The sequence below is a fragment of the Macrobrachium nipponense genome, chromosome 48 (genome assembly GCF_015104395.2).
Source record: "Macrobrachium nipponense isolate FS-2020 chromosome 48, ASM1510439v2, whole genome shotgun sequence".
In the NCBI taxonomy this organism is placed as follows: domain Eukaryota; kingdom Metazoa; phylum Arthropoda; class Malacostraca; order Decapoda; family Palaemonidae; genus Macrobrachium; species Macrobrachium nipponense.
In genome coordinates this window covers 8,281,094-8,302,171 of record NC_087223.1, presented here as the reverse complement: position 1 = coordinate 8,302,171, position 21,078 = coordinate 8,281,094, and the positions used below count along the sequence as shown (strand labels likewise).

Sequence of the window (21,078 nt, the reverse complement as noted above, 5' to 3'; positions counted from 1 at the left end):
AATTCAGCCTTGGTACAGGAAATTCGAACTCCCATACAAGATGTTGTGAGTTGCACACACTTACTGACCCCACTGAACCAACCTTGAACCCCTCATGACCCCACATGACCCATCCAACCAATCTCAACCAACCACTGGCCCTCCCAGAACGCCTTAATTGAAAACCAATCCAAAATTAACCTTCCGCAACTCATCAGAGTTTCCAAATCCTTAACTTACAGGTCATATCGATCGTGATCGAAGCCATCAGCGGTTTGACCAGTTCCGAGTTGGAGGCGAGGCAGGTCAAGGTCCTGTTGAAGTCGTAACGGGTCAGGGAGGGCTGGTACATCTCGTTGCTGGTCAGCTGACCTTTGTTGACCTCGCTGATGTTATCCAGTAGGATGTCTCCGTCCCACCAGGAGACAACGGGTCTAGGTGAGCCTGAATTTGAGGATATAATTGGGTGAGTGAATTTTAGAGGTTTCTAATTATTATTATTATTATTATTGTTAGTGTAGTAGTACATTGAATATATAGTAAGTAAGTAGTTGAATTATCCAAATAGAAGAATATGATTTATTTCAATGTCTATATTACTGAAAGAACTTCACATAATTAGGACTTTGCATAATAATAATAATAATAATAATAATAATAATAATAAAATAATAATAATAATAATAATAATAATATGTATGCTGGAAACAGATCTTCTTTCAAACATGTTATGTTGAAAATATGGGAAGAATTTACAGAATTGATTTTATACAAGTTATTAGAAGAATTGGAAGAATTTTGCATAAAATCAATTATGTAAATATTGTCCTTATTTTCAATAAAATAATAATAATAATAATAATAATAATAATAATAATAATAATAATAATAATAATAATAATAATAATAATAATAATACCCCTATTTCAAACCCATCTCCCTTAAATCAAAACGATATTAATTGACATCTAGACGACAACACTATAAATAAAAATCGCCAATCGACATCAAATCTCCATTTGGCCAGAGTTCAAGAACAGTTGGAATTATCAATGAACAAGAAACATTCATTTTTTCCATCGATCAGAGATTGTTATAGCTTGTTATGGGGCTCGGGTTGTAGGGGGAAATTATGGGGGTTTTATCTGGTTATGGAAAATAGGTTTTTGTGTAGGTAAATGTTAAGGAATATTTTTTTGGTGGGATAAATTGGAGTTTTCAGTCGAATGGAAAGTTCAGAGATGAATTTGCATATCATTTGCATATTGCCTCGAAATGCATATTCTGGCTCTTTCTTTGTGTATATGCATACACAATACACATGCACATACATACATACATACATACATATATATATATATATATATATATATATATATATAATATATATATATATATATATATATATATATTATGTATATACACACATTTTAATAAACCTGAATTCCAATTCCTCATATCCCCAGAAACAAGCAACCGATTCCTCTCTCTCTCTCTCTCTCTCTCTCTCTCTCTCTCTCTCTCTCTCTCTCTCTCTCTCTCTCTCTTCTCTCTCTCCCCCAGGAAGAAAAACACACATAATCATCTCCCTTGAAGGACTGGAGACATAAAATAATTTATCTTGATCTTTTTACTGATTCTTATTGTGACATTTAAGGTGAAGTCTGTATGGGTGAAGAAGAGAGAGAGAGAGAGAGAGAGAGAGAGAGAGAGAGATAGAGAGAGAGAGAGAATATAGATTAAATTTAACCACGTTCAGAAATGAGAACACTGTACATACCACATCAAAAGAAGAAGAAGAAGAAGAAGAAGAAGAAGGAAGAAGAAGAAAAAGAAGAAGATGAAGAAGAAGAGAGAGAGAGAGAGAGAGAGAGAGAGAGAGAGAGAGAGAGAGAGAGAGAGAGAGAGAGGGTATATAAAAATTAAATTTAACCACATTCTGGAAAGAGAAAAATGTAGATATCACATCATAAGAACGAGAGAGAGAGAGAGAGAGAGAGAGAGAGAGAGAGAGAGAGAGAGATGATTGTCTTTTTTAGAAGGAGAGACTTCATGCACTCATTCAATTTATTCACTCACTCATTCACTGAATGACTCACCTCCCGTGACCCGGCAAGTGTAGATGACCTCTGTGCCCAGGGTATAGGGTCCAACCATGCCCTGGAGATCTTGGCCTGGGTCGAGGTTGCTGATGATCTGAATTCGTGTTGGAGGAACTGAAAAAGAAATAATAATAATAATAATAATAATAATAATAATAATAATAATAATAATAATAATAATAATAATAATAATAATAATAATAATTAATAATAATTTCATTCAAGCCCTTCCTGTCCCATTTTACCCTCTTTAATTAATAATAATAATAATAATAATAATAATAATAATAATAATAATAATAATAATAATAATAATAATACCCTAAATTTTCCTGAGCATTTGGAAGCCCATATCATCCACCTTAATTAAATAAAAACCATCAATATTGCATCATCTGATATTTCAATTATTCTCAAATATTTTTTAAAATTAAATTCATTGGAAATTTTCCATATGATTAAAAGTATTCAGAGACTTTCTTCGTTCTAAGTCTTATCACAATGGCACGGGCAGTAATTGGTAGTGTTTCTCTTAATATTACATTCAAATTTAAGATGGCTTTGTTTATGAAAATACTTATTGCTGAATTATTTTAAAAAATACTATTATATGCTTGGTGCTTTGGAGATAATGTGACTGAGAGAGAGAGAGAGAGAGAGAGAGAGAGAGAGAGAGAGACTAGGAGGGCAATAAATAAAGCTTTTTTTGTTTTATAATCAGATTTCCACCGATCAGAATTATGTGTTTGTTCCGCCGAAGATTCTCAGACTATATATTCCTGGCTGGTGGAAATTCGCTATATGACCATTATATACAACCTGCCTTTGGAACTTGCTTCTCGTTCCATGAGTGTTAAAGGCCTTCTCTCTCTCTCTCTCTCTCTCTCTCTCTCTCTCTGTCTCTCTCTCTCTCTCTCTCTCCCTCTATGACTTAGTAAATATAATTTAAATATTTTTCTCTCTGTTTTAGATGGGGCCAAATGTAATTAATATTCTCTCTCCCTCTCTCTCTCTCTCTCTCTCTCTCTCTCTCTCTCTCTCCTTGTTCTTTAGAAGCGATGTTTTCATTTATCTCTTTCTGAATATGGTCAAATTTATTCATACTCTCTCTCTCTTTCTCTCTCTCTCTCGTCTCTGTCTCTCTCTCTCTCCTCTATATATGGATATATTATATATTAGATATTATATATTATATATTAGATAAACTTTATATATACATATATATAGGGGGTTACATATATGTATATATAGTATATATATATATATATAATATATTATAATATATATTATTATATATAAATATATATCATGTATCACTCTCTCGCTCTGTCCTCTCTTTCTGGTCTCTCTCTCTCTCTTTCTCTCTCTCTCTATTTGCGCTCACCGTTTAAATTGTTTCTACTGCCTGGGCTGCGGTTTTCGGAGGATTTAACACCTCCTCTCTCTCTCTCTCTCTCTCTCTCTCTCTCTCTCTCTCTCTCTCTCTCTTGAAATTTGCAGGCAACTGGTAGGCATAGAGAGTCGGCTTCAACATAGAATTTTCTTTACTTTATTTGTGAGTCAAGGAGAGAGAGAGAGAGAGAGAGAGAGAGAGAGAGAGAGAGAGAGAGAGAGAGAGAGAGAGAGAGAGTAAAAATGACCATAAAAGAGAAATAGATAAGGTAATAATACAATAAGGTGATAAATTAGATGTAAATAAATCATAAGAGAGAGAGAGAGACAGACAGACAGAGAGAGACAGAGAGCGACGTTCGATTATGAAGCCCAAACCAGACCTTGACATAGGAGACATCGTTGCTTTGGAATTGACATTTTAATATTTAAAAAATCGTAATTTACAGAATTGGCGTTACAGACACACGTGCACACACAGACACATACAGACCGGTGTCTGTCTTGCCCGGAAAAATTACCCAGTATCTCTCCTCCTTCAAATAATAAACTTAAACATAAAAACGGACAGACATTCTATACACCACATCCTGCGACGCACGCTTTCACACACGCCCACTGGTTCCCAAACACAACTTAACGTTTAATGTCAACAGGAATTCCAGATTCCAGAAATTCCAGGTTCCAGCGACCACCACCTGAGCTTTTCAGGAACACTTAGGTGGTGGCCGGTGTACCTGAGCGGTCGCTATGACGCCTAAATATATGACGAGGTTTTGGCAGAGCAAATGTTGGATCATGGAGATTTCTGCAAGAGAGTCTCTCTCTCTCTCTCTCTCTCTCTCTCTCTCTCTCACACACACACACAGTCATGCAACTGAGACTGGAAATTACTGAGCGTGTTGATAATATCGCGAAATGTTTGAAATCATGAATCGAAATTTGTATATTTATCTCTCTCTCTCTCTTCTCTCTCTCTCTTCTCTCTCTCTCTCTCTCTCTCTCTCATAGTTGAGTTACAAACAGAATTAATTGCTTATATTTTGCACAGAGCCACAAATTATTCTTTTTGATCTAAATGTATATGCATTTTTAATCTCTCTCTCTCTCTCGTCCTCTCTCATCTCTCTCTCTCTCTCTCTCTCTCTCTCTCTCTCAGGACCCTAGTCTCTCTTTTATCTTTGAACAGGGGAATATTTGGCAGTTGTTACCTGGCAATAATAATAATAATAATACTAAAATAACAGTTACTGTCGTTTCCACCCGGTGCGTCACAAGAATCAAAGCCCGCGCAAAAGGAAATAATTACACGGAATTAAACATAATAAGGGTTGAGGTTTTGTGCCTTATGCTTTGAAGTACAGAGACGAAACTCGCTTGCAGCGTCTAGACGGCTCTCAAGTGTCTTCGGTGTTCGTACACGGAGGTTCGGAACTCCGTTCGAGTTAGTTTTCGAAACCAGAAAAACCGCGAGTGTAGCGGCCAGCGGGTGGGGTTAGTTTGGGATTGAAAGCCCTCCTCCTCCTCCCTGATGGAGGGCTTTGTTGTCGCTCGTTCCTGACAGCGAAAGGCGTCCTGCCTCGCCTTTGATTCACGGTTATAGCGAGTTAAAGGGATTAACTCGCCTTCCCAGCGAGCTCTAATCGTGATTGGTCGAGAATCGCACTGCGTTCTTCCAGTGGCTCCGAGGAATGGCTTCGCGAGGCTCCGACTGGCTCCGCCAAGGATAGGTTTTGATGGTTATGAAGGGAGTCTGGAATGGCTCCATGGACGGGATTCAATGGCTCCATATGGCGTTTTAATGGCTCAAAGGAATTGTTTTCATTTGGTCGTATTAGAGGAATTTTGCGCCCCTACAAAGGAAAATGTTTTAACCTCATCCAAAAGAGATGGAGAAACTTTTAGGCTCGTATTCACGTGGAATGGAAACCTTTTTACGCTCGTATCTCCCAAGAAATTCAAGAAAATTTTTACGCTCGTACTCCTAAGATATAAAAGCATTTTTAAGCTCGTATTCACTGGGAAAGTAAACAAATATTTTACGCTCGTATTCACAGGGAAAGTAAATAAATATTTTACTCTCGTATTCACAGGGAAATAAATAAATATTTTACTCTCGTATTCACAGGGAAAGTAAATAAATATTTTACGCTCGTATTCACAGGAAAATTATATAAATATTTTACTCTCGTATTCACAGGGAAAGTAAACGAATATTTTACGCTCGTATTCACAAGTAAATTAAACAAATACAGTAATAATAATGATATTTTAACTATTACTAATATAATAATAATAATAATAATAATAATAATAATAATAATAATAATAATAATATTAATAATAATGCATTCAGTATGTCCCTTGAACTCCCGAGATATAATTCAGAAACACGAAAATCAGATGATATTGAAATCGTCACGACCTGCTGGTCATAATTATAAGTTTCTGATATATAATTCCGGTTCCCTGAGTTTTCTGGGATGGAAAAATGCTTAAATGATAATTAGCGTTGTCCAGAGACTCGAAAGGTGGAGATAGATTCCCGTAGGTTTTCCTGTACATTGGCGATTGTACTTTTATATAATAATAATAATAATAATAATAATAATAATAATAATAATAATAATAATAATAATAATAATAATAATAATAATATAATAATAATGTAACAAAATAGAATCACCTATAAGTAACAAAATGTAGAATCACCTTTTATAAAGAATAATAATAATAATAATAATAATAATAATAATAATAAGGTTAACTATCATCTATTAACACAAATATACAATACATTAGCTTCTACAGTTTACACAACCAAAATACAACACTAAATACAACTGAATCTATTGTAATACCATAAAAATTCCTTTCAACAGGAATTTAATTTATCTCTGTACAAATCCAAGAGTATTCCCGGAACGCAAATCAGGAATTTCAATTCCCAGAAAATTCCCATTTAACGGTTATGCCAAAACAAATGAATTGGCGAAAATATTCTATATAAAGTAGAAAAAAAGAATAAAAAAAAGTTGCATTCCCAATTAACCATATTCGCAAAATTCAGTGACAAGTACACAAAGAGTATTATTTGATAGATTTATGTTTTTTTTTATTTTTTGGTAGATGTTTTTGTGAAAAATTGTAGGAAAATTTAAAATGCAATAAGTGACTCCATTTTTCTCTCTCGTGGCTAAAAGCAAGTAACTCCAGTCGAGTAACTACCAAGTATTTAAACCAATGATTAGGTAAACAAAGGGCAGGACAAGTGTTCAAACAAGAAACAATAAAAGTGAAATAAACAAGAAAGCAAACAAAGGCATAGACAAACAATGAAACCAGGATGGTTACTGACAAAGAAAATTGTAAAATAATTAGATAATAACACAAGAAAATTGAGATCTCTTATAGATTCCTTAGAAGAAACAAATATAGGCAAAAGAATTAGCAAAATATTTACAAACAAGACTATAAGAATTTTTTTTTTAAATGTCACGACACAAAAACAAAAAAGGATTTTCCTTATTTTTCAACGACAGTGAAACAAATAAGCACATATAAAATAGATTTAAAAAAAACTCAAATAAAAATTTAACAAAAGAATAAATAAAAAAAAATGAAGAAAAACACAAAAATTAGAAAAAAAAATTTGAAAATTAAACTGAAAATAAAATAATGACAAAAAACACAAGAAGATATTCATAACTTACCAACGACAGTGAGCTTGATCCTAGAATTCCTCGTAGGACTCTCCAGGAAGTCCACGCGACATCTGTAGTGACCTTGATCCTTCATGCTAACCTTTTCCAGCAGGAGACCTCGCTGACCTGGGTCAGTGCTGATGAAAGCTCTGCTGACGAAGCTGATGTCAGCCCAGTGAGTAGCCGAGTCCAGCCTGTTTCCCCTGGCATCCAGGCTGTGGGAGAGTTGGCAACAATTCAGAATTATTCTCTCTCTCTCTCTCTCTCTCTCTCTCTCTCTCTCTCAAAAGAGAAAGAAAATTACGAGCTCTCTCTCTCTCACTCTCTCTTTCTCTTTCTCTCTCTTAGAAGAGTAAGAAAATTGAAAGCTCTCTCTCTCTCCTTCTCTCTCACTCTCAAAAGAGTAAGAAAAGTAGAGCTCTCTCTCTCTCTCTCTCTCTCTCTCTCTCTCTCTCTCTCTCTCTCTCTCTTAAAAGAGTAATAAAATTATGAAATTAGGAGCTCTCTCTCTCTCTCTCACTCTCAAAAGAGTAAGAAAATTAAGAGCTCTCTCTCTCTCTCTCTCTCTCTCTCTCTCTCTCTCTCTCTCTCTCTCTCTGTCTTAGAAGAGTAAGAAAATTGAGAGCTCTCTCTCTCTCTCTTTCTCTCTCACTCTCAAAAGAGTAAAAAAATTAAGAGCTCTCTCTCTCTTCCCACTCTCAAAAGACTCTCACTCAAAAGAGTAAGAAAATTAAGAGCTCTCTCTCTCTCTCTCTCTCTCTCTCTCTCTCTCTCTCTCTAATATATTAGCGAAGAAAATTAGAAAACATAATATAGTGGACAAAGTAGGAAGATGGATAAAAGAATTTTTACACATCAGAAAACATAGTTATTGCAAACGATGAGAAATCGGATGAAACTAATGTAATATCCGGTGTGACACAAGGTACGGTGCTAGCTGCATTGCTGTTTGTTATTATGATTGCAAACATAGACAGTAATGTTAAGGACTCGGTAGTGAGTAGTTTCGCCGATGACACAAGAATAAGTAGAGAAATTACTTGTGATGAAGAGACCTTAACAAAGTATATGAATGGACAGAGGTAAATAGGATGGTATTTAACTCTGATAAATTTGAATCAATAAATCATGGAGATAGAGAAGGAAAGCTATATGCATATAGGGGACCGAATAACGAGATAATCACTATTAAAGAACCAGTTAAAGACCTTGGTGTGATGATGAATAGGAACATGTTATGCAATGATCAAATAGCAGTTGTATTGGCAAAATGCAAAGCAAAAATGCGAATGTTGTTACGCGGCTTCAAAAACAAGCAAAAGCTGAACAGATTAATCCTTTTAAAATAAAACGTATGTTCGTAGTCCACTTATGAATATTGCTATTGCAATATGTATTGGATACCCACACTACCAAAAGGATATTGCACAAATAGAGAGTGTACAAAGGTCCTTTACAGCTAGAATAGAAGAAGTTAAGGATCTTGACTACTGGGAAAGACTACAATTTTTAAAATTATATAGTCTAGAAAGGAGAAGAGAACTCTACATGATAATTCAGGCATGGAAACAGAAAGAAAGAATTGCCGAAAACATCATGGAGTTAAAAATATCAGAAAGAGCACGCAGTGGTAGAATAATAGTGCCCAAAACTATACCAGGAAAACTAAGGAAAGCACACAGGACATCAATCCACTACGCACCAGCATCGACAATGCAGCGTCTATTCATTGCGTTGCCAGCTCATTTGAGGAATATATCAGGAGTGAGCGTAGATGTGTTTAAAGATAAGCTCGACAAATATCCAAGCTGCATCCCAGACCATACAAGGTTAGAAGATGCAAAATATACCGGAATATGCATTAGCAACTCTCTTACATTTTGTTTGGGCAGCACGAACAAGATGTAAGGTCTGTAAGGTAAGGTAATGTCTCTCTCTCTCTTAGAAGAGTAAGAAAATTGAGCTCTCTCTCTCTCTCTCTCTCTCTCTCAAAAGAGTAAAAAATTAAGAGCTCTCTCTCTCTCTCTCTCTCTCTCTCTCTAGAAGAGTAAGAAAATTGAGCTCTCTCTCTTAATCTCTCTCTCTCTCTCTCTCTCAAAAGAGTAAAAAATTAAGAGCTCTCTCTCTCTCTCTCTCTCTCTCTTAGAAGAGTAAGAAAATTGAGCTCTCTCTCTCTCTCTCTCTCTCTCTCTAAAAGAGTAAAAATTAAGAGCTCTCTCTCTCTCTCTCTCTCTCTCTCTCTCTCTCTGAAGAAGAGTAAGAAAATTGAGCTCTCTCTCTCTCTCTCTCTCTCTCTCAAAGAGTCAAAAATCATCTCTCTCTAAGAGCTTCTCTCTCTCTCTCTCTCTCGTCTCCTCTCTCTCTCTCAAAAGAGTAAACAAATTAAGAGCTCTCTCTCTCTTTTATTCTCAAAAGAGTAAGAAAATTAAGAGCTCTCTCTCTCTCTCTCTCTCTCTCTCTCTCGCTCGAGTCTCTCTCTCTCTCTCGTAAGTTATGTAAGTTAAAATTAAGCTCCTCCTCTCTTTTTCTCTATCTCCCTCCATCTCCCTCGAGGATATGAAAGAGTTAGAGAATTGAGTTATCTCTCTCTCTCTCTCTCTCTCTCTCTCTCGCTCTCCTCTCTCTCTCTCGTCTCTCTCTCTCTCTCTCTGTCTTCGAAGATAATGTTATTCCTGATTCTTATGCTAAAATTCACCAATAGCAGAAGACCCATGTCTACGAATTAGGTTCTTATCCCTGATGAACTTTGAAAATTTTCTTGATTTTGGGAATTATTATTATCATTATCAAGTGTCGTTAACTGCTGACTGGAGAGAGAGAGAGAGAGAGAGAGAGAGAGAGAGAGAGAGAGAGAGAGAGAGAGAGAGAAAGAACTATAAAACACAACTAATTCTTCTTGATAAGATAATAAAATATTTCTCACAAACCCACCTATAAAATGATTGGCATTATAGGTAAAATATCTTTCCTCTGGGTCCACTAAATGCAATTGTAAGCAATGAAAAAAAATTAATGAGTGGTATATGACCAGTCATTATTAAAGATGAAAAACTGTCATATATCTAAGGGCTATGACTGATCGATCACCGCCCCCCCCCCCCCCCCCCCCCCCCCCCCCCCCCCCCCACAAAATATAGGGCCTTCTTCGCTGGACAGATTGACGAGATGTGAGGCTCCAGAGACGGAAGTTCTTCTCGTCTCTTAGATGGATGAAAGATTGGCGTCAGACTGACAGGAGTAAGGATTGAGGCGTGTCCTATGTAAGGATTTCCTGCTTTTATTATTATTATTATTATTATTATTATTATTTTATTATTATTATTATTATTATTACACTTCAAAAAACTTCAATCTTATCTTTTAAGAATGATTTTATATCAACAAATGCATCAATAATAATAAAAGTAGATGAAGACCCAGAAATATACAGAGACAGGAGAATGACAAACAGAACAGGGGACTGGCACAACAAATCATTGCACGGACCATAAATGAGACAGACTAAAGAACTAGCCAGCGATGACACATGGCAATGGCTACGGAGGGGAGAGCTAAAGAAGGAAACTCAAGGAATGATAACAGCAGCACAAGATCAGGCCTTAAGCACCAGACATGTTCAAAGAACGATAGATGGAAATAACATCTCTTCCATATGTAGGAAGTGCAATACGAAAAATGAGACCATAAACCACATAGCAAGCGAATAATGTCCGGCTCTTGCACAGAACCAGTACAAAAAGAGGCATGATTCAGTAGCAAAAGCCCTCCACTGGAGCCTGTGCAAGAAACACCAGCTACCTTGCAGTAATAAGTGGTACAAACACCAACCTGAAGGAGTGATAGAAAACGATCAGGCAAAGATCCTCTGGGACTATGGTATCAGGACGGATAGGGTGATACGTGCAAATAGACCAGACGTGACGTTGACTGACAAAATCAAGAAGAATGTATCACTCATTGATGTCGCAATACCATGGGACACCAGAGTTGAAGAGAAAGAAGGGAAAAAATGGATAAGTATCAAGACCTGAAAATAGAAATAAGAAGGATGTGGGATATGCCAGTGGAAATCGTACCCATAATCATAGGAGCACTAGGCACGATCCCAAGATCCCTGAAAAGGAATCTGGAATAACTAGAGGCTGAAGTAGCTCCAGGACTCATGCAGAAGAGTGTGATCCTAGAAACGGCGCACATAGTAAGGAAAGTGATGGACTCCTAAGGAGGCAGGATGCAACCCGGAACCCCACACTATAAATACCACCCAGTCGAATTGGAGGACTGTGATAAAGCAAAAAAAGAAAGAAAAAATAAATAAATAAATAAATATTATTATATTTTAACATTGCTATTAAACGAAATAAAAACATCTGTTAATTGACTGATCGATTTAAACCCCTGGCGTTGTTCCATTTCTAGGTTTCTGTGTCAAGGCCTCTCTCTCTCTCTCTCTATTGCAAACCAGTTACCCTCCAGTCAGGGAATTGCAAAACCACATAACAATATTTCCGCTTGCACGGGATTGGAGCTTCCAAAAAAAAGACTATTTTTTTTTATTCATAAAGAGGCCGAGAATCAATGGAACGAAAACCTATCTGAAGCTGAAAGAATCCATTAACCCATCTCTACCAAGAAAATAAAGAATAGGTTTTTTTCTATTCAATTTTCGACTCTCCTGTGGATTCTGTGGAATATAGAATATAGAATTTAGGCCAGAGGCCAATCGCTGGGATCTACGAGGAAGTCATTGAGAATAAACAGGGCGCGAGCTAAAATCTACGGCAAAATAGAGCGTTGTTTCGCCAGAGAAAATTAAAACAAAAGCGCTATATTTTATTCGAAATCATTTTTCTGTACTGTTTAACATACGCATTATTCATTTTTTACATTTTCATTCTAATATATAAATCATAAACGTCCTATCCTCAAATTCCTGTATTTTTAACTCAACTTGAAAGACTTTTTCAAGCCTTTTTTTAGGCTTTTCCATAGGGTTTTCCAACCCCCCCCCCTCCCCAACAAGAATAACAACAGCAAGAACAACAACAACAATAACAACAACAAAGTAGGTTGTAGGCACTAAGAAACAATCGTTAGGAGAGTGTATGGGAAAGTAAGATGGAAGAAAGAGAATATGAACGGAGGTAGAGTCAAAGGAATGAAAGGGGTTTACAGTTTAGGGGCCTAAGGAACGTACGCTGCAAAAGTACCTTAAGTAATGCCTACAGTGCGCCGCGTGAGGTGTACTGGCGGCACTAACCTCCTCCTACGGGGAGTTCTGGGGAGTATGACTCTAGTGGATATATTTCTAAAAACCTTGAAATTTTAATAAAGGCCCATGCGTTATCATACTTGCTTTATACAAAAGACATATTCATAGCACCTGTTTGCCCCAAACAAACACCTGCAAAGCCACACAAACACACTCCTCCAAGAATTGATGCCACAAACATGTATAATTATGCGTGTGTTGGGATACAAATGTGTACAATATCCATCACTGTTATTAGGACGTAATATATATTGTAAAGATAATAAACTATGTCCACATGATTGCATACTACATATGTGTGTGTATGCGTGTGTGTCAGTGTGCGTATGTGTGTGTTTTTCTTCACATAAAGAAATTCACAATAAATATTTATTATTATTTATCATTAAACACAGAATCGGTATGAAGAGAGCCTCATCTATATAATAGTAATAATAATAATAATAATAATAATAATAATAAGTACTGAGGCACCCACATACTATTATAGCCAAGTAATCATCTCCAACGATCGCCAACGATCAGTAACTGGATCGTAAGTTATCAAAAACGATCTCTCGTGCCGGTCAGGATTCGACATAGTCCGTCAACGAGACTTAATGGAACAACTTAACTGAACCTCCTCTCGAGATAGCAAGTCGAATTGCATACTGGCCATTAAACTCTAACCTTTACAGCAAAGAAAAATCCATCAGACTTCGTCTTACGCAGTCTCAAAACTCAAGTTTCGACGACACGGTCGGAAATCCGTCTTATCTTCAGAAGACCTTCGCCTCTGTAGCCTTGACAATCGATGGGGTCATAAACGGACCCTTTTTTTTTCTGTGGATGATGTCCGCTCATAAATCTCGTCCAGGTACAAAGATGTACGGGACTGTTGTACAGGAACCTCGAAGCTGGTCTATTATTACCACCTTCCTCCATAGGTGGAGTTGGAATGTCTGCTATTATACAAAGGTACGATGAGATTTATCATTTAGAGAACTGCACAAGACATGAACATTCTTCGCCTGGATTCAGCAATTTGATACAAGACCTTGAGGGGGAGAAAATATTTCCTGGTTCGTGAGGAACTCCACTTATATTTTGAGTGATGCCAATAAAGAAAGCGAATAATGATTCTAAAAGTGACAATTATCGTAGTTATCCGATGACAGATAATAAATAAAAAGGCAAATGCCCACAGAGCTCATCAATACATATTTTTTTCTTTTTAAGTAGTGAAATTATGGCAACTGTAACAATATCTGCAAGTCTTAATTGACCTTAAAAATGACACTACTATAACCTTTGATTGTCTTGGTAAACAGCTCAGCTGGGTCTTAAATTGTCTTAGCAACTGATCAAGCTTGAACTGTCCTTACAACTGACCACCAAGGGTCTTTGATTGTCCTAGCGTCTGACCCAACAAGGGAGCTTTGCTAGACCGAGCAACTGGACAAGCAAAGATCTTTGATTGTCCTAGCATCTGACTCAATAGGAGAGCTTAGATTGTCCAGCAACTGGACAAGCAAAGATCTTTGATTGTCCTACCATCTGACTCAAACAAGGGAGCTTTGCTTGTCCTAGCATCTGACTCAAAAGGGGAGCTTAGATTGTCCCTAAGGGCCCCCCCCCAATGCAAAAAAAAAAAAAAAAAACCCTTTTTTGAAAATCAAAGCTCTTTTGAATTGTCCCTAGCATCTGACTCAATAGGGGAGCTTAGATTGTCCTGCCAACTGAATTCAAGCAAACAGATCTTTTTTGATTGTCTTAGCACTCTGACTCAAACAGGGTAGCTTTTGCTTGTTCTAGGCATCTGCAACTCAAAATGGGAGCTTAGATTGTCCTAGCAACTGAACAAGCAAAGATCTTTGATTGTCTAGCATCTGAATCAATAGGGGAGCTTAGATTGTCCTACCAACTGAACAAGCAAAGATCTTTGATTGTCTAGTATCTTGAACTCAAAACAAAGGGCGGGAGCTTATAGATTGTTCTAGGCCACTGAACAAGCAAAGGTTTTTCTTTGATTGTCTAGCAATCTGACTCATCAATAGGGGAGCTTCGAATTGTCCAGGCAACTGGACAATGCAAAGATCTTTGATTGTCCTAGCATCTGAATCAATAGGGGAGCTTTGCTTGTCGTTAGCATCTGACTCAAAAGGGGAGCTTAGATTGTCCTACCAACTGAACAAGCAAAGATCTTTGCTTGTCCTAGCATCTGACTCAATAGGGGAGCTTAGATTGTCCTGCCAACTGAACAAGCAAAGATCTTTGATTTTTCTAGCACCTGACCCAACTAAGGCCGTTGATTGTCCAAGCAACCGACTCACAAGGCGTTTGATTACCTTATAATTAGGCCTAGCTATGTCTTATTTAAATTGCCCTAATTCCTGCTACAACTATGGCCTATGCCCCAAGGAATCCCTCCCTTTCATTACCTGTATATGGGCGTCCCGGCATCCCCGTAGTAAAAAAGGACGAGGTGCGTGGAGTCGTTCGCTACGGGCGGGTCCATGTTGCAGGGAAGAAGGACGTGACCACCCACCACAGCCCACGCCTCCGTCAGTGGACCTGGAAGAGGAGAGGGTTAAGAAAAGGAGGTGTTAGTGTTTACGTATCAGTTGCGGGTGGTAATATATCGTACAATGGAGTGATGAAGAGACGTATGAAATAATTTTAGAAATAAAACAGTTCTCTATAACTGTGTTTTGCAGCCTAACAACGAAACCGTGAAATAACACCTACGGTCATTCATAAACTCAGAGAACTAGTTATCTGCCAGACGTACGATGTTTCACAATCACAACATGCAATTTCACTTATAAAAATCCCTTTCATGGATGCGTACTATGGCTTTAAATAGTCACGCATCGTGTCGTATCGTAGTAAGTCTAGGCTGCTGCAAGATTAGTCGGTTTATGGATGAATGCAAGGCTAATCTGCCGATATTCTTAAGATGAGAATTGACTATCTCATGGGAAACATACGTAGTATCGTACCTGGTGATTGTCTTGAGAGAGAGAGAGAGAGAGAGAGAGAGAGAGAGAGAGAGAGAGAGAGGTGCCAAGGAATCCATCTAATGTCTCACTTCGCAAAATTACGCCCTAAGGATGGCCAAACCAGTGATTTCACCTCTTCAACACCTTAGACTTCGATGATGATAATTTAACAAACCCTTAAGGCGATCACCGACTGGTCGGCCGGTTCTGTCTAAGCCTAACCAATTTTTTAAGCATTCTAAAGGTTAGGCAGTAAAAAGGGGGCGCAGGAACTGGAAAATATAGGCCTATGTCAGCATAAACTAACTCCTCAAAGTGATTATTAACTAAAGACCAAAGTGGCTATGGAATACGCCTAAGTTTATGATCAGGGAGCTTTGATATATTTACGTAGGCCTAATTACTGATAAAAGATGACTTAAGGACTCGTGATTTAGGAATCATCAATAAAAAAAGGGTAAATGGTCAGGACCTGTAGGTCGACGTAGGCCTATGCTAAGGCTTAAGTTGTCATGAAGTAAGTACCAAGGAGCTGCAATATTTTAGAGCATAGGCCTACAGCCACAGTCATATAGAGCCCGGAGTTCCTGCAGATTTAAGTCCTCAGCATTCCAGTTTCGTAGAACAGATGCAGTGAGCACAGTGGCGGGAGATAGCAAGGACTGGCAGCAGTCGACAGGTAGTCCAGAGAAATTAGCTATCAAAAGGCAAATGGACAGGTGTATAACCCACAGCAAATAGTTAGACTCAGATGATCGCAAATCAGGTTGTCAGGTGTAATACCCAGACAGGCGATGAAGAGATTATGTCAGACAGGTATGGTTTAGCTGGCAGGTGGTCAATTAAGCCCGCCGGGTGTGTGTGTGTGTGTTGGGTTGGGGGGGGGGGGGGGGGGGGGGATCGAATGCAACACGATATAACCATAATAACAGCAGATTCTCGTATTAGGAGATATCTTCTCCTTCGATAATGGCATCGGGAAATTCAAGAGGTGATCCTCTTAGCTACGTCAGTTTCGACGAGACAAGATCCCGTTGATGATGAAGATTAAAAAGGAAAAAAATCATTTCATTAAATTACAGAAGAGGTCCGTTGCTGTTCAATGACCGTAGATGGATCGAGGTGGGTTTCATTCATTAATTCCATTGTATTTTTAGTTTATTTATTTATTGTTTTTAAATCTACAACCGAAAACACTTTTAGACAGAGTCAACAGGTTTTAATAAACCCAAGAGCTTTCCAAAGGTTAGTCAGCCTGGAGAGAGAGAGAGAGAGAGAGAGAGAGAGAGAGAGAGAGAGAGAGAGAGAGAAGCTATAGGAAAAGGTGATGAATAAATAAATGAATAAATATGAAGGAATTGAAAATAAAAACGTTACACCTGAATTTAGAAAACGTCAGCAGCAGCAGCAGGAGAGAGCGAGAAAGAATTTGTTCCTGGTTTCTAAATGTTTGGAGAGAGGAAGATTCCTATTACTCGGGGAGTAAGCCTACAAATTACTTTGTTGCTGTTGTTGTTGTTGTTGGGAGGGATGTGGGTGGGTGGGTAGGAAAGGTCTATGGAAGAGCCTAAAAAAAGGTCTGAAAAAGGTGTTTCAGGTTGAGGATAGGATATTTATTTTTATTTATTGGAATGTAAATGTAAAAAATAATGTGCACGTTAAGCTTACAGAACAATTATTTCTAATAAGATATAGCGTATCTATTTTAATTTTCTTTGGTGGAACGACGCGCTATTTTACCGTAGATCTTACCACGCGCCCCGAGTAAGCTGGAGGTCTGATAATGCCTTCCAATTGTAGCCAGGACTGAACATTACTTCTACATACGAAGGTTTAGAATACTGTTAAATGGATGTGTATACTTTACGAGAACCATGTTCTTAAATACCTGTCCATTTTACGTTTACGCATTACTGTTGTAACTTTAGGTTTTCTGGAAAATGTTTATACACGCCCGTCACTATGCTGTTACAATATATATATATATATATATATATATATATATATATATATATATATATATATATATATATATATGTGTGTGTGTGTGTGTGTGTTTGTGTGGGTGTGCGTGTGTGTGGTGTGTTTTGTATGTATATAAGCATTAAGCTACAAATGTCCCTTCAATATCTATTCGCTCTACCTCGGATTGATAATATACTTTCATATAATTGTCAACCGAAGAGGAATTTTTTAGTTGATAAGAAATTCGTCTCCTCATGGGCTCGAACCACGGCGAAAACAAGAATTACCGGGACGTGCAGGTGAATGCGTTCACCCTCCCACAAGGCTGCTATCCACATGGTTCGAGCCCACGAGCCGTACGAATTTCCTCACCAAACATAAAAATTCCCCTTTCGGTTGACAAATATAAAAAATATCTCAATTTCCGAGGTGGGAGCGAATTAATATCAAAGGACCAGTTGTAAGCTTAATGCTTATATACATACATACATATATATATATATGTGTGTGTGTGTGTGTGTGTGTGTGTGTGTGATAAGCATAATACTAAGGAATTCACATATCATGAATCACCAGCACGTTTGACCAACTTGAAATTACTGAGAATACGGTGATCACCCCCACCTAATCAATCAATCTTCGATAAGAGCAGGATCTGGAGTCCCCAGAGGGCAAATAATCAAGCGATATGAAGTAAAATTTCGCGAATCGAACGTTGATTAAAACGTGAGTTCAATCTAACGGATTTGAAAGCCAAGCGTCTTTATATTTATAAAAAAAAAATATTGAATATAAATAATTCATAGACATTATACTGACTGGCAGGTAAATAGTAGTTAATCATTTTTCTTAATTTGAGGCTAAATTGAAAACAGAAAACAAGGTTTCAGCTTGAACCTTAATTGCAAATAAATTGCTTTTTTCTCAGAGTGCGATAGACAATTAATTATTTTGACTCGGTGTTCTGCATTCCATTAATATATCTATGCAGTTTTCATGTCAATACTGGTGTCTGTCTGTTTGTACCTTCAAACGATCCCCTACGGAAATAAAGAGATGAAATGTTATGCTGAGTCAGCGGCTGTAGTTTATGACCATTTAAGCCTGAATTTTGTGAATATTTAATCTTATTTTTACGATCACCTGAAACTGTTTATGACCTACGACCATTTTTGACCCTTAGTTCATGACCACTTAGGCACTTTCTTAATGACAATGTTGACACTTAGCTTATGACCACGAACGTGCTTTGTTTATGAACATACAGACCTTAGTTTATAACATTTTAGCTAATTTTGTTTATGACCATGTTGATGCTTTGTTTATAGCCACTTAGACACATTTTGTATGATGATGTTGACCCTTAGTTTTTTACCTCTTACACATTTTGTTTATGAACTCTTACATACTTTGTTTATGTCCATGTTGACACTTAGTTTATGACTATTTAGACACGCTGTTTATGATCATGTTGATCCTTAGTTTATGATCACTTAGACGCTTTGTTCTCGACCATGTTCACCCTTATGTCATGGCCATTTAGATGCTGCTTTGTTTGCTTATAGCGTTCTGGTTCTATTGTCTATAGAACTGTGGCTCTTGACTCTATACTATTGCAGCTCTGGGTTGTACAGAATCGTTGGTATGGAAACCATATTATCTATACAACCATGATCTCGACTCTATAGGACCGTGGCTCAAAAAATCTGTAGAGTTGCGGCCCTTCGCTCTATACAGATGTGGCTCTCATTTCTATACAAAAGTGACTCTGGGATCTGCAGGACCCTGCTTCTCTATATACTACAGAAATTTATCATACTTCTATATATCTACAGAATGGCGGATCTAGTACACTTCACAAGACCTCTTTCTGAGATCCATAGTCACATTGTCCTGGGCTCCATAGCATTAGGCGTCGTAGGTTCCCCGAAATTACTGCCCAGCAAGCCACACAAGGAGGTAAGGAACCAGTAATTAGGAACCCGGGGGGAAGGAGGGAATTTGGTGGGGGGGGGGGGGGGGGGGGGGGGGGGGGTTGGGGGGGGGGGGGGGGGGGGGGGGGTGGGGGGGGGGGGGGGGGGGGGGGGGGGGGGGGGGGGGGGGGGGGGGGGTGGGGGGGGGGGAAGATTCATTTCATGAGACGTCAGGTGTAGCTAGTCAGCCCATTCAGAAAGGTTGATTGGCCAAATTATGAAGACTTCGGTTACAGAATTAAGGGTTATCAGTTAAAGGGATTTGTTTGCTCTCTCTCTCTCTCTCTCTCTCTCTCTCTCTCTCTCTCTCTCTATATATATATATATATATATATATATATATACTATATATATATATATATATATATTCATATATATATATCTATATAATATATATATATATATATAATATATATATATATATATAGATATAGATATATATATATATATATATATATATATATATATATATATATATATATTTGTGTGTTTATGTATATGCATATATGTATGTGTGTATGTATACTAGAGAGAGAGAGAGAGAGAGAGAGAGAGAGAGAGCGAGAGAGATGACCGACCCCCAAAAAACTGCAATATCAAGTGATTTTTTTCTTGCCTTGTCTCCAATACTGATCCTCGATGAAGAAAATTCGGGAAAAAATGTGACAACTGAAAATATACGAGTCACGATTGAGAAGAGCAGAGAAGGAGGAGAGAAGAGAGGAGACGAGAGAGCGAGGAGCTGAGAGAGAGAGAGGAGAGATGAGCTTGCAGGAGGAAAGAGCTAACCTAAAAACGATAGCATAAGAAAAGATTCAGCTCCTTTAAAAAAGAACTCTCTATGTTAAAGTTGGAGCTCTGGTATTATGACGTGATATATATATTGGAAAAGTAACGTTTGAAACGCTCCGTTGAAAAGGGGGTGTGGGGGCAATAGAATACAATTTTTTGAAACGTTTTTAAAAATGGTTGCAAATGACAACGAAGGCACGGCTAAAACGTTTAAGAAAGGGGGCAATAGAATAGTTTTTTTATCCTTTTAAAGAAATTAATAAGAATGAAAATTGGCTTTTTAAACGTTTAAGAAAAGGGGCAATAAAATAGTTTTTGAACCTTTTAAAAAATCAATAAGAATGAAAATTGACATTTTAAACGTTTACGAAAGGGTCGATAGAATTTAGCTCTTGAAATGTTTGTAAAAGGAATTGTTGATACGAATGAAAATTGGCCTTTTAAACGTTTAAGAAAAGGGGCAGTTGAATAGTTTTTTGAACCTTTTAAAAAAATTAATAAGAATGAAAATTGACATTTTAAACGTTTACGAAACGATTGATAGAATATAGAGCTTGCAATGCTTTTAAGAAGGGTGTTCATGACGATAGAAAATGACATTTTTTTAAATTCTAAGAAAGGAAAACAATGAAAGTGCCAGGTCTCCGGGAAAATTATTGCCAGCAGCAAAGACACCGAAGCATTGAAATTGGAACAAATAAAGTAAACAAGGAAAGACTGAAATAATAATGAATATTTCCCACCACAACAAAAAACCGATGCAGTGAAAATGAAGCAAGTAAGTATAAACAAGTAAAAAGGCTGAATTAAGAGATTACTTTATTAAGTAACAAAACAATTAATGAGAATTAAACAAGGCTAAACAATTACAATCAGATTAACTATACCCCCCAAAACCGATAAACACAATCAAAGTAA

General features: G+C 37.4%; 1 protein-coding gene across 1 annotated transcript in view; it reads right to left on the bottom strand.

The window, feature by feature from the left end:
* Positions 1 to 21,078, bottom strand: part of LOC135205028 (uncharacterized) — a 141,003-nt gene that overhangs the window by 42,256 nt on the left and 77,669 nt on the right. The window contains exons 2-5 of the mRNA XM_064235287.1: positions 14,870 to 15,002; positions 7,187 to 7,392; positions 2,079 to 2,195; positions 220 to 423 (exon numbers count right to left, since the gene is read on the bottom strand). Of these exons, the coding sequence (XP_064091357.1) occupies positions 220 to 423; positions 2,079 to 2,195; positions 7,187 to 7,392; positions 14,870 to 15,002 (660 nt within the window). The remainder of the gene's footprint in view (positions 1 to 219; positions 424 to 2,078; positions 2,196 to 7,186; positions 7,393 to 14,869; positions 15,003 to 21,078) is intronic.